Source organism: Macaca mulatta, chromosome 19, assembly GCF_049350105.2.
Source record: "Macaca mulatta isolate MMU2019108-1 chromosome 19, T2T-MMU8v2.0, whole genome shotgun sequence".
Classification (NCBI taxonomy): domain Eukaryota; kingdom Metazoa; phylum Chordata; class Mammalia; order Primates; family Cercopithecidae; genus Macaca; species Macaca mulatta.
In genome coordinates, this window is record NC_133424.1 from 12,692,198 (window position 1) to 12,705,167 (window position 12,970).

Sequence of the window (12,970 nt, forward strand, 5' to 3'; positions counted from 1 at the left end):
AGAGAGGATTGAGTGTTTCAGAATGTAGCGAGAAAACCAGAAATTTAGGGATTTATTGTCATTTCTAAGAAGAGCTGGCTGAGCATGGTGGCTCACGCCTGTAATCCCAGCACTTTGGGAGGCAGAGGTGGGTGGATCACCTGAGGTCAGGAGTTCAAGACCAGCCCAACATGGTGAAACCCTGTCTCTACTAGAAAGGCAAAAATGAGCTGGGTGTAGTGACGGGCACCTGTAATACCAGCTACTGGGGAGGCTGAGGAAGGAGAATCGCCTGAACTGGGGAGGCGGAGGTTGCTGTGAGCCGAGATCACACCATTGCACTCCAGCCTGGGTGACAGACCGAGACTCCGTCTCAAAAGAAGCAAAACAGAAACAAAACAAAACAAAACAAAAAAAACAGCGCTAAGCTACAGGGGTCTTAAGGACTTCTGTTTTTTTGTTTTGTTTTGTTTTTGAGACAGAGTAGTCTCACTCTGCCGCCCAGGCTAGAGAGCAGTGGCACAATCTCGGCTCACTGCAACCTCTGCCTCCCGGGTTCAACTGATTCTCCTGCCTCAGCTTCCCAAGTAGCTGGGATTACAGGCGCCCACCACTACACCTGGCTAATTTTTTTGTTTTTAGTAGAGATGGGGTTTCACCACATTGGCCAAGCTGGTCTCGAACTCCTGACCTTGTGATTCACTCACCTTGGCCTCCCAAAGTGCTGGGATTACAGCTATGAGCCACTGCACCTAACCAGGACTCCTTCTTTGACCAAACTTGAGCTCACAGCCCTCTTCTTGTCTAGGCTTTGGCCGCCTTCTGCAGAGCCCAGTTACAGCAAAAACCCTTTTAAGGCAGTTCACAGAGAATTCCTCCCCCCCCCACCAAAACTTGGTATTTCCAATCAAGTTCAATTTCCCCCACTCATGATAATTCATCAACTTTCTCTTCCCTAACTGTTGACACCTCAGCAAGTTCCATCCTTTTCCTCACCTTGCCCTGTAATTGGAGGGAGATTAAACGTGGAGACAGCCTATTACGTGTCATGAGAAATGTAATATAATATACAGAACTGTAATCTCACTACATATTGTAGTTCTCATGACACATATTACAATTGTGCTGAATAAAGCCTTCCTTGATATTTTAAACACATTTTCAATACAATCTCTCTTTACAAGGGATAGGGATTTAGACTGGAGACTCTGCTTCAGAAGTCTAGAATGCATAGGGGATAATAGGCTCTCTCCCTGTGGGGAGACAGCTGAGAATACCTCCCACTCACAAAACCAAAACACCAGGTCAGATTTATTTCCTAAAAACCACTCCCTGTTGTTACCCCATAAACTTAGTAAGATAGGGGACTGTGGGTGCACTATTTCCCAGACAGGGTACTAGGGTGGAACTTATCTCCTGCAGTGATGATGCAGGATGCCTGGCGGTACTGGCTGCCAATTCAGCCATCACGCTGTGATAGAGACTTAGGTGTTGGGAACAGGCCCCCAAATCTGGCCATAAACTGGCCCCAAAACTGGCCATAAACAAAATCTCTGCAGCACTGTGACAAGTTCGTGATGGCTGTGATGTCCACGCTGAAGGTTGCTGGTTTACCAGAATGAGGGCAAGGAACACCTGGCCCATCCAGGGCAGAAAACCACTTAAAGGTGTTCCTAAACCACAAACAATAGCATAAGCGATCTGTGCCTTAAGGACATGCTCCTGCTGCAGATAACTAGCCAGAGCCCATCCTTTTGTTTTGGCCCATCCCTTTGTTTCCCGAAAGGAATACTTTTAGTTAATCTATAATCTACAGAAACAATCCTTATCACTGGCTTGCTGTCAGTAAATATGTGGGTAAATCTCTGTTCGTGGCTGTCAGCTCTGAAGGCTGTCAGCACCCTGATTTGCCACTCCACACTCTATATTTCTCTGTGTGTGTCTTTAATTCCTCTAGTGCTGCTGGGTTAAGGTCTCCACGATCCAGCTGGTCTTGGCAAGTGGTGTGCATATGTGGGGCTCGAACTCAGGTGGAAGGGTCACAGGAGTAATGGTTGGAGAATGTGGAACTAAGCTGGAGGATACCCAAGTACTCTTAAGCAGTGCCCCTGGTGAGTAAGGGGAGCTCGGAAGCATCAGGGTAACAATGGAACAAGTGTGAGCTCTGGTTCCTTGCAACTTGGAACCTTTTCACACTGATGAGGAGGAGGAAGGAGAGTATAAGGAAGTAACAGAAGAGATGACAGAGCAGGTTTGTTTGCCAGCTAAAGCTAAAGCAGCAAAGGAGGAAGTGTTCATCCCTACCCTTCTGCACCTCCTCCTTATTTTGAAGAAAAAGAGTGGCCTGACCTGCCAGATCTTTCTTTTCTGGAGGACACTGGGTGAAAAGTAGTTTCCTCAATGACTGTTCGAGCAGCACCTCTAGTAACAGCTCTCAGTTCTATTCAGGCAGGAATTCAGCAAGCTAGATGAAAGGGTGATATAGAGGCTTGGCAGTTCCCTGTTAGGATACACCCCCCAGATCAACAGGGAAATATAGCTACATTTGAGCCTTTTCCTTTTAAATCTGGGAAATGCCATGAGGGGCCCGTTCCAAAACGAGGCATTTCCAGCTGAGGCCATTCCCTCACCCCTATACAGTAGCTGTCCCCCACCACAGCCAGGAGCGCCACAGTAGATTTATGCTGCACAAAAGCTGTGAGCCTTCTGCCTGGGGAACCCCCACAAAAAGTTCCAACAGGGGTCTGTGGACCTTGCCAGTGGGGACAATCTGATTACTTCTAGGTAGATCTAGTTTAAATTTAAAAGGAGTGCAAGTACATACAGGAGTCACTGATTCAGATTACAATGGGAAATTCAAATTGTTTTATCTACTTCTGTTCCCTGGAAAGCAGAGCCAGGAAAGCACAACTCCTGATTGTGCCGTATGTGGAAATGGGGAAAAGTGAAATTAAATGAACAGGAGGATTTGGAACCACAAATAAACAAGGCAAAGTAGCTAACTGGGTGAATCAAATTACTGATATATGTCCTACCTGTGAAATAACTATTCAGGGAAAGAAATTTAAAGGTTTGGTAGATACAGGAGTGGACATTTCAATCATTTCTCTATACCACTGGCCATCCACATGGCCAATTCAACCTGCTCAATTTAACATAGGTGGAGTTGGTAAAGCCCCTAAAGTATATCAAAGTAGTAATGTTTTGCATTGTGAAGGGCCCGATGGACAACCTGGGACTATTCGACCAACTGTAACTTCTGTACCTATAAATTTATGGGGGAGAGATTTATTACAACAATGGGGAGCACAAGTTCTAATTCCAGAGCAACTATACAGCCCTCAAAGTCAACACATGATGCATGAAATGGGGTATGTCCCTGGTAGGGGACTAGGAAAAAATGTGCAAGATTTGAAGGAACTGCTCAAGGGAAAGACAAAGTTCCTGCCAAGGTTTAGGATATCATTTTTTATGGTGGCCACTGTTAAGCCTCCAGAACCTATACTTTCAAAATGGTTAACAGATAAGCCAATTTGGATAGAACAGTGGCCACTAAGTAAAGAGAAACCAGAGGCTTTAGAGGACCTAGTTACTGAACAATTAGAAAAAGGACAGAGCGTCAACATTTTCCCCTTGGAATTCTCCAGTTTCGTAATTAACAAAAAATCATGTAAATGGAGACTGTTAACTGACTTAAGAGCCATTAATTCAGTTATACAACCTATGGGTTGAACTCTGACATGTTCATGATGGCTATAACTCCCATGCTGGAGGTTGTTGGTTTACCGGAATGAGGGCAAGGAACACCTGGCCCATCCAGGGTGGAAAACTACTTAAAGGTGTTCCTAGGCCGGGCGCGGTGGCTCAAGCCTGTAATCCCAGCACTTTGGGAGGCCGAGACGGGCGGATCACGAGGTCAGGAGATCGAGACCATCCTGGCTAACACGGTGAAACCCCGTCTCTACTAAAAAATACAAAAAACTAGCCGGGCGAGGTGGCAGGCGCCTGTAGTCCCAGCTACTCGGGAGGCTGAGGCAGGAGAATGGTCTAAACCCGGGAGGCGGAGCTTGCAGTGAGCTGAGATCCAGCCACTGCACCCCAGCCTGGGCGACAGAGCAAGACTCTGTCTCAAAAAAAAAAAAAAAAAAAAAAAAAAAAAAAAAAAAGGTGTTCCTAAACCACAAATAGCATGAGCAATCTGTGTCTTAAGGACATGTTCCTGCTGCAGATAACTAGCCAGAGCCCATCCCTTTGTTTCCCGTAAGGAATAATTTTAGTTAATCTATAATCTACAGACACAATGCTTATCACTGGCTTGCTGTCAATAAATATGTGGGTAAATCTCTGTTTGTGGCTCTCAGCTCTGAAGGCTGTCAGTCCCCTGATTTCCCACTCCACACTCTATATTTCTCTGTGTGTGTCTTGAATTCCTGTAGCGCCATTGGGTTAGAGTCTCCATGACCAAGCTGGTCTCGGTACTTAGGCTTCAGGTGATATAGATATATGTCAGGATCACGTATAGAATTTGTATGTCTTTCTTCCATTTGGTGAATTCTCCTTGCAATTTCTTTTTTTTTAAGCCTATAGCAACCAGTATTCCCAGGAATTCTACAAACCATGTACTAACCTGGCCTGAACCTGCTTAGCTGCTAAGATCAGGTACATTCAGAGTTTCATGACCATATACTCTTTTATCTTTTTTTATTTTTTTCAATTTTGTTTTTTGAGACAGGGTCTCACTCTGTCACTCAGTCTGGAGTGCAGTGGCATGATCATATTTCACTGTGGCTTCAACCACCTGGGCTCAAGTGATCCTCCCACCACAGCCTCCCCAGTACCTGGGACTGAAGTACCATAGGAAGAACTATGACCTAAGAAAAAAAAAGTGGGACCCATGTAGATTATCTGCTCAATGTTATGGTCAAATGACTACTGCTGTAAAAAACAAAATCCATAAATCAAGAAAGTGAACTACCATTCCATGGAAGGTTTGTTACTAAGTAAAAATAAAATATGATATAAAATATCACATATCTGATATCAACTGTATAAAAAAAAATGTAAAAATAAAATATACCGACAGGGATGCATACCAAGGTTGTGAAGCTATAATAAGAAAACAATAATTATCATTCACAATACTGGCTCCATCAATATTTTGGATCACTGTGAAATTGTTTTATGTGTTTTGACCATATGTAATATTTTTAGTTTCTAGAGTGGAAACTCTATGCAGAAATAACTATCAGTGCACATGGAAATACCAGCAACAATCTGTTGAATGTAATTTTTAAAAAGACAACATAGCCTATCAAAACAGAGTTGTATTACAATTAATTTTCTTTTTAAAAATGTTTTTATTATCTTTGTTTTGTTTAAGGACAGGTTCTTGCTCTGTCACCCACGCTATGGTGCAGGGGCATGATGCCAGCTCACTGTAGCCTTGACTTCCCAGGCTCAAGCTCTCTCTCCCTTCCTGAGTAGATGATAATACAGGCTCCTGCCACCACACATGGTGAATTTCTTAATTTTTGTTGAGACGGGGTCTCTTTATGTTGCCCAGGCTTGGTCTCAAACTCCCGGGCTGAAGCCATTCTCCCACCTCAGCATCCAAAAGCAACTACTTTTCTTGAAGTCCCAAAAGTCTCAGAAAGGATATAAAATGATTATTATGCAAAAAGGACCCATGGAAAGATATCAATGGAAAAATATAATAAATCTAAAGATGTTATATGTCCTTAAACACACACTGATTATCACTGTGATGTAATCTCTCTGAAATACATCTAGTATTTTATTATATTCCATGAAATGCACAAGCAGGTTTGTTTCTTCATTGAAATTAAGAAAAACTACTTCTAAACACTGAAATAGAAGACAATGACTAAGAATAGCCAGGATAAGCGGGGTGCAGTAGCTCACACCTGTAATCCCAGCACTTTGGGAGGCGGAGGTGGGCAGATCACCTGAGGTCAAGAGTTCAAGACCAGACTGGCCAACATGGTGAAACCCCTCTCTACTAAAAATACAAAAATTAGCTGTGCATGGTAGCATGTGCCTGTAGTCCCAGCTACTCGCGAGGCTGAGGCAGGGAGAATCACTTGAACCCGAGAGGCAGAGGTTGCAGTGAGCCGAGATTGCACCACTGCACTCCAGCCTGGGTGACAGAGCAAGACTCTGTCTCGGAAAAAAAAAAATAGCCAGGATGTTGTATAAAATATGACTAAGGGATGTTATGACATAAATGTTTACATTTTCCCACTCCAAATCATACAGCGACACCCTAACCTGTAATATGATGGAATTAAGATGGCATCTCTGAGAAGTCATTAGAATTAGATTAGAGCATCAGAGTAGATCCCTCGTGAATGGAATTAGTAATCTTATGAGACACGGGATGGCCTGTTTCCTCTTTCTCTCTGTCATGTGAAAAAATAAAAAAAAAGCTGACCCGGCGCAGTGGCTCATGCATGTAATCCCAGCACTTTGGGAGCCTGAGGTGGGTGGATCACAAGGTCAGGAGTTTGAGACCAGCCTGGCCAAGATGGTGAAACCCTGTCTCTATTAAAAAATACAAAAAATTAGCCGAGCATGGTAGCAAGCACCTGTAATCCCAGCTACTCAGGAGACTGAGGCAGGAGAATTGCTTGAACCTGGGAGGCAAAGGTTACAGTGAGCCAAGATCACACCACCGTACTATAGCCTGGGCGACAGAGCAAGATTCTGTCTCAAAAAGAAAAAAGCCGTCTGCAAACCAGGATGTAGGCTCTTACCAGGCACCAGATCTGTCAGTACCCTGAACATGGACCTCACAACTTCCAGAACTGTCAGAAATAAATGTTTATTTTATTTATTTTTTTTTTTTGAGACAGAGTCTCACTCTGTCACCAGGATGGAGTGACGTGGCTTGATCTCGGCTTACTGCAACCTCTGCCTCCCAGGTTCAAGTGATCCTCCTACCTCAGCCTCCTGAGTAGCTGGGACTACAGGTGCGCACCAGCATGCCCAGCCAATTTTTTGTATTTTTAGTAGAGACGGGGTTTCACCATGTTAGCCAGGATGGTCTTGATCTCTTGACCCCGTAATCCGCCCGCCTCAGCCTCCCAAAGTGCTGGGATTACAGGTGTGAGCCACCGCACCCGGCCTAGAAATCTTTATTCTTTTTTTTTTTTTTTTTTTTTGAGACGGAGTCTCGCTCTGTAGCCCAGGCTGGAGTGCAGTGGCCGGATCTCAGCTCACTGCAAGCTCCGCCTCCCAGGTTCACGCCATTCTCTGGCCTCAGCCTCCCGAGTAGCTGGGACTACAGGCGCCTGCCACCTCGCCCGGCTAGTTTTTTGTATTTCTTAGTAGAGACGGGGTTTCACCGTGTTAGCCAGGATGGTCTCGATCTCCTGACCTCGTGATCCGCCCGTCTCGGCCTCCCAAAGTGCTGGGATTACAGGCTTGAGCCACCGCGCCCGGCTGAAATCTTTATTCTTTAAGTCACCCGGTCTATGGGAATTTGATATAAAACCCCAAGATAACTAAGATAGACAGGCACTATCCCCAGAATACATCACAGTTTTGAGATCTATACTAAGAGAACATGATATTAACAGAGAGATGGAAATACAGACCAATGGAGAGGGTCCGTGGGTACAAAAACACAGAATGAATAAGACCTAGAATTTGCAAGCACAACAGATTGACTATAGTAAAAAATAATATATTGTACATTTTGAAATAACTAAAAGAGCTGGGCATACTGGCTTATGCCTGTAATCCCAGCACTTTTGGAGGTGGAGGCAGGGGGATTACTTGAGCTCAGGAGTTCGAGACAAGCCTGAGCAACATGGTGAAACCCCATCTCTATGAAAAATACAAAAATTAGCTGGGTGTGGTCACAGTTATTTGGGAAGCTGAAGCAGGAGGATCACTTGAACCTGGGAGGTGGAGGTTGCAGTGGTGTGGTTGGCTCACGCCTGTAATCCCAGCATTTTGGGAGGCCGAAGCAGGCAGATCACGAGGTTAAGAGATTGAGACCATCTTGGTCAACATGGTGAAACCCAATCTCTACTAAAAATACAAAAATTATCTGGGCGTGGTGGTACGCACCTGTAGTCCCAGCTATTTGGGAGGCTGAGGCAGGAGATTCGCTTGAACCCAGGAGGCAGAAGTTGCAGTGAGCCGAGATCGCGCCACTGCACTCCAGCTTGTTCAGAGTGAGACTCCATCTCAAAAAAAAAAAAAAAAAAAAGACACAGCAACTGAGCAACATTCATGTTAAAATAGATACCAAGCCAGGCACAGTGGCTCACACCTGTAATCCCAGCACTTTGGGATGCCAAGGGGGGCGGATCACTTGAGGTCAGGAATTCAAGATCAGCCTAGCCAGCATGGCGAAACCCATTCTCAACTAAAAAAAAAATACAAAAATTAGCTGGGCGTGGTGGCAGGCACCAGCTACTTGGGAGGCTGAGGCACAAGAATCACTTGGACCCAGGGAGGTGGAGGTTGCAGTGAGCCAAGATCATGCCACTGCACTCCAGCCTAGGCAACACAGTGAGACTCTGTCTAAAAAATAAATAAAGTAATATCAAAAGACAAAACAGACCCTTTGTGGAAATAAGACACGAAATCTGGGCAATATAGGAAGACCTCATCCCTACAAAAAATAATTAGCTAGGCAGAGTGGCATGCACCTGTGGTCCCAGCTACTCGGAAGGCTCAGGTAGGATTGAGCCTTCCTAGGCTTGAGCCCAGGAAGTCAAGGCTGCAGTGAGCTGTGATCACACCAGTACACTCCAGCCTGGGTGACAGCAAGACCCTTTAAAAAAAAAAAAAAAAAAGTCCTCCATCCTGCAAAGAAGAATAACTGATTTTTTTTCCAGTCGCCCAGGTTGGAGTGCAGTGGCGCAATCTCGGCTCACTGCAACCTCTGCCTTCCAGGTTCAACCGATTCTCCTGCTTCAGCCTCCCAAGTAGCAGGGACTATGGGCATGTGCCACCATGCCTGACTAATTTTTTGTATTTTTAGCACAGACAGGGTTTCACCATGTTGGCCAGGATGGTCTCAATCTCCTGACCTGGTGAACTGCATGCCTCAGCCTCCCAAAGTGTTGGGATTACAGGCATGAGCCACCATGCCTGGCCAGAACTGATATTTTGGGTACTCTTTGTAATTCACCAATCTACCATATTTTCTTGTGGAAATTATTTCATTTTTCTCCAGTTATAATAGTAAACTTTCCCTATTTTTCTCCAGTAGCATTCCTAAAACTAGTCCCTATAATGCCATTGGAAATCACCCACAACAAAAGGATACACCTGAGAAATGTACTACACTGCCTGTAGAGAAGAAAAAAACATATTAAGAAATGGAATACAAGACTAAATAGAGATTTTTTTTTTTTTTTTTTTTTGAGATGGAGACTTGCTCTATAGCACAGGCTGTAGTACAATGGCACAATGTCAGCTCACTGCAGCCTCCACCTCCCAGGTTCAAGGGATTCTCGTGCCTCAGTCTCCCAAGTAGCTGGGATTACAGGCGTGTGCCACTACACCCAGCTAACTTTTGTATTTTTAGTAGAGACAGGGTTTCATCGTGTTGGCCAGGTTGGTCTTGAACTCCTGACCTCAGGTGATCCACCTGCCTTGGCCTCCCAAAGTGCTAGGGTTACAGGCGTGAGCCACTGCATCCAGCCATCTTTTTTCTGAAATCTACCTCTTTCTGGCCTGTGTGTAAAATTTTCTTATTTTGCAAGCTCTAGTGAAAAATGCAATTTACAATTAACAAAAAACCTGAAGCTGCAATAAGTGAACAATTATTTACAAAAAGACAAACCCACAGAGGGGCAATGCTGACTAGAACACAGTGATGTTTGACTCAAGTGTCAGCACAGGCCATCTTATCACATGGGACATTTCTCTACGCTCATCCTGCTCACTGAAGTGCTGAATGACTATTTTCCAACAACACTGCACTATGCCCCCGTGTGCCCCAAGTGCATTTCTTGTTTTTTTTTTTCTCTTGAGACAGAGTCTCGCTCACTTGCCCAGGATGGAGTGCAATGGTGCGATCTCTGCTCAGTGCAGAATCCACCTCCCAGGTCCAAGCAATTCTCGGGCCTCAGCCTCTGGAGTAGCTGGGACTACAGGTGTGTGCCACCACACCTGGCTAATCTCTTTTGTATTTCTAGTAAAGCCAAGGTTTCACTATATTGACCAGGCTGGTCTCAAACTCCTGGCCTCAAGTGATCTACCCACCTCAACCTCCCAAAGTGTTGGGATTATAGGCCTGAGCCACTGCATCTGGCCAGTGCATTTTCATTTACCAGACTGAGGCAGGAGAATGGCATGAACCCGGGAGGTGGAGCTTGCAGTGGCGGAGATCATGCCACTGCACTCCAGCCCGGGCGACCGAGCGAGACTCCGTCTCAAAAAAAAAAAAAAAAAAACAACAACAACAAAAAAAAACGGGCCTGGCGCAGTGGCTCACACCTGTAATCCCAGCACTTTGGGAGGCCAAGGCTGGTGGATCACGAGGTCAGGAGATGAAGAGCATCCTGGCTAATACAGTGAAATCCCGTCTCTACTAAAAGTACAAAAAATTAGCCAGGCATGGTGGCGGGTGCCTTTAGTCCCACCTACTGGGAGGCTGAGGCAGGAGAATGGTGTGAACCCGGGAGGCAGAGCTTGCAGTGAGCAGAGATCGCACCACTGCACTCCAGCCTGGGCGACAGAGCGAGACTCCATCTCAAAAAAAAACCACAAAAAAAAACAAAAACAAATAGCTGATATTACGAATTGAAGGAGAGATGGTGTCTGGAAATTTTAGAAAGGAACTGAAATTTTAGTATTGTACTGCAAGCTCTCCAGAGGTAGGCCAGGGTCACAGGGTGGAGGGTTTGAGATCTGCCTTCCCATATATTTAGAAAATGCAGAGAAGTACCAGTCAACTGGGGAGTGTTGAAAATTTTGAATAAGAAGTAATTAAACTTAACTGCCTATAGTACTCTTAAGATCTCGGAACCAAGCACATGGAAATCAAATTCAAATGCTATTCATATAAATTACTAACTTATGTGACACTATGTGGCCTGAGAAAACAATAAGAAGTTACTAATTTATTGGGAAATGAAATATGGGCTTAACCAGGTACAATTGGTCGAGTAACCTCTGATTATACAACCAAAAAATTTCTGCTATATGGTCTGTGAAAAAAGGTAATTCAAAAATTTAAGCTGTTGGAACTCCAGATTATCTTGAACTTTAATGTGATTCTGGAATTGAGTCACCTGACAGACACCTGAAAGAGCCAGCTGGACCCCTCCCACACCTGACTACAGATTAACCTTCCGACAAGCCTCATTATATCCGCTTCCTTTAGGAGCTTACACACAGCCACTGATCCATCTTCATGTTAAAACAGACAGCCGACTGGAAACGCAGACTCTGTGACAATAAGATACCAAATTACAAACAAGACCTAAGGCCACGCAAGGCAAGAGGTAAGTCAAATCTTAGAATTCATAAAATCTGGCCGGGCGCGGTGGCTCAAGCCTGTAATCCCAGCACTTTGGGAGGCCGAGACGGGCGGATCACGAGGTCAGGAGATCGAGACCATCCTGGCTGACACAGTGAAACCCCGTCTCTACTAAAAAATACAAAAAAACTAGCCGGGCGAGGTGGCGGGCGCCTGTAGTCCCAGCTACTCGGGAGGCTGAGGCAGGAGAATGGCGTGAACCCGGGAGGCGGAGCTTGCAGTGAGCCAAGATCACGCCACTGCACTCCAGCCTGGGCGGCAGAGCGAGACTCTGTCTCAAAAAAAAAAAAAAAAAAAAATAGAATTCATAAAATCTAAAGAAACAGGTCTTTTGTCTTGGCTGAGATGAAATCACATGACAGATACCAGACCCTCTTCACTGAAGCATTCCTTCCTACCTCCTCGAAATTTTAAACAAAGCTTCACACTCTCCACCAACGGCCACCTACAGAATCTGTCAACCACCTGCACCTTCTAAGCCCCCTTCCACAGGTCCCGCCCTTTCTGCCAAAGGAACTCACACCTTCCAGGCAATGACACATAATTTTCCCTGCAATTCCTGTCTCCCTGAAATGAATAAAAGCAAACTGTCTTGAGCCGCCTCGGGACCACTTACCCCAGGCCTCCTGGGGTTGTGTTTTCCTCAGCCGAGGCCTCTCCTATTTGGCTCTGAATAAACTTCTTTAAGTTATGTTACACAGTTTGGCATTTTCCGTTAACAAATTACAAGCCAGGACTGGGTGTTTATCATTCAGGAATCTCAAAGGAACTCTTTAATTATTAATATACTTTTTAAAAACCCTATTCTGAGAAGCAAAACTCTTGAATTGTTAAAGTGTCTCAGTTTAATTTTTAAGAGGAGAAAGGAGCTACTGGGGACCCCACAGCCCACCCTCCTCCTACACAAACCCCACACCCGAGGCGGGATCCCCCATGACCCTCGCGTGGTCCCCGCACAATCTGGGGAGACGCGGGGCAGCGGGCGCGCAGCTGCCCAGAGAGGGCTCTGGGAACTGGGTGATAGTCGCCGCGCAGGGACGGGACGAGACACCCGGGTCCCGGCTGCCGGCCCAGCCCCACCGTGGGGCCAAAGGGACCAAGGGCCGAGCTGTCCCAAGGGAATTCGGGTCCCAGACCCCGGAGTCGCCGCGGGGAGACCCGGGTCCCATCACAGCCGGTTCCGGCCGGTTCCAACCAGCTCCTTCCCCGTCTCGGGAACCCTGGCCCGCACGCTCACCATTTCTTGCTTTCAGGTGACTCTCACGACCAGTGCGGGTCACAGCACAGGCGACAGAAGCTATGGCAGAGGCACCTGAACCCTCTGGGAAGGGAAAGCCAGGTTCCCAACCTCAGCTCGCCGCCTGGAGGAGAGCAAGGCCTTCGCCCTCCCAGATGGGCAGTTGGCAGGGCCCCGCCCAGCGCCCCTGATTGGACGAGGCGCCGGGCCCCGCCCCCTCAGCCGTGAGT

General features: G+C 46.0%; 1 protein-coding gene and 1 long non-coding RNA gene across 16 annotated transcripts in view; one reads left to right on the forward strand and one right to left on the reverse strand.

The window, feature by feature from the left end:
- LOC106992362 (uncharacterized) overlaps positions 1 to 12,970 on the reverse strand; it is a 34,890-nt gene that overhangs the window by 12,671 nt on the left and 9,249 nt on the right. For 2 of the 15 annotated variants that reach the window (XM_077977643.1, XM_077977636.1), the window contains exons 1-2: positions 12,741 to 12,870; positions 6,753 to 6,803 (exon numbers count right to left, since the gene is read on the reverse strand). The exons of 1 other annotated variant lie outside the window; for it this stretch is intronic. Coding sequence is in view for 5 of the 14 variants with exons in the window: in XM_015122982.3 (XP_014978468.3) it covers positions 11,356 to 11,412; positions 12,741 to 12,743 (60 nt within the window). In the remaining 9 variants the exon portion in view is untranslated. Of the gene's footprint in view, positions 1 to 6,752; positions 6,804 to 7,343; positions 7,519 to 8,073; positions 8,193 to 9,266; positions 9,307 to 11,312; positions 11,413 to 12,024; positions 12,071 to 12,740; positions 12,935 to 12,970 lie in introns of those variants that run through there. 12 more of the 15 variants (XM_077977638.1, XM_015122982.3, XM_077977629.1 and 9 more) reach the window with 12 other exon arrangements.
- LOC144336700 (uncharacterized) lies at positions 799 to 5,051 on the forward strand. The gene is made up of 2 exons (XR_013409022.1): positions 799 to 3,818; positions 4,147 to 5,051. It is a non-coding gene; the product is annotated as an uncharacterized LOC144336700 (long non-coding RNA).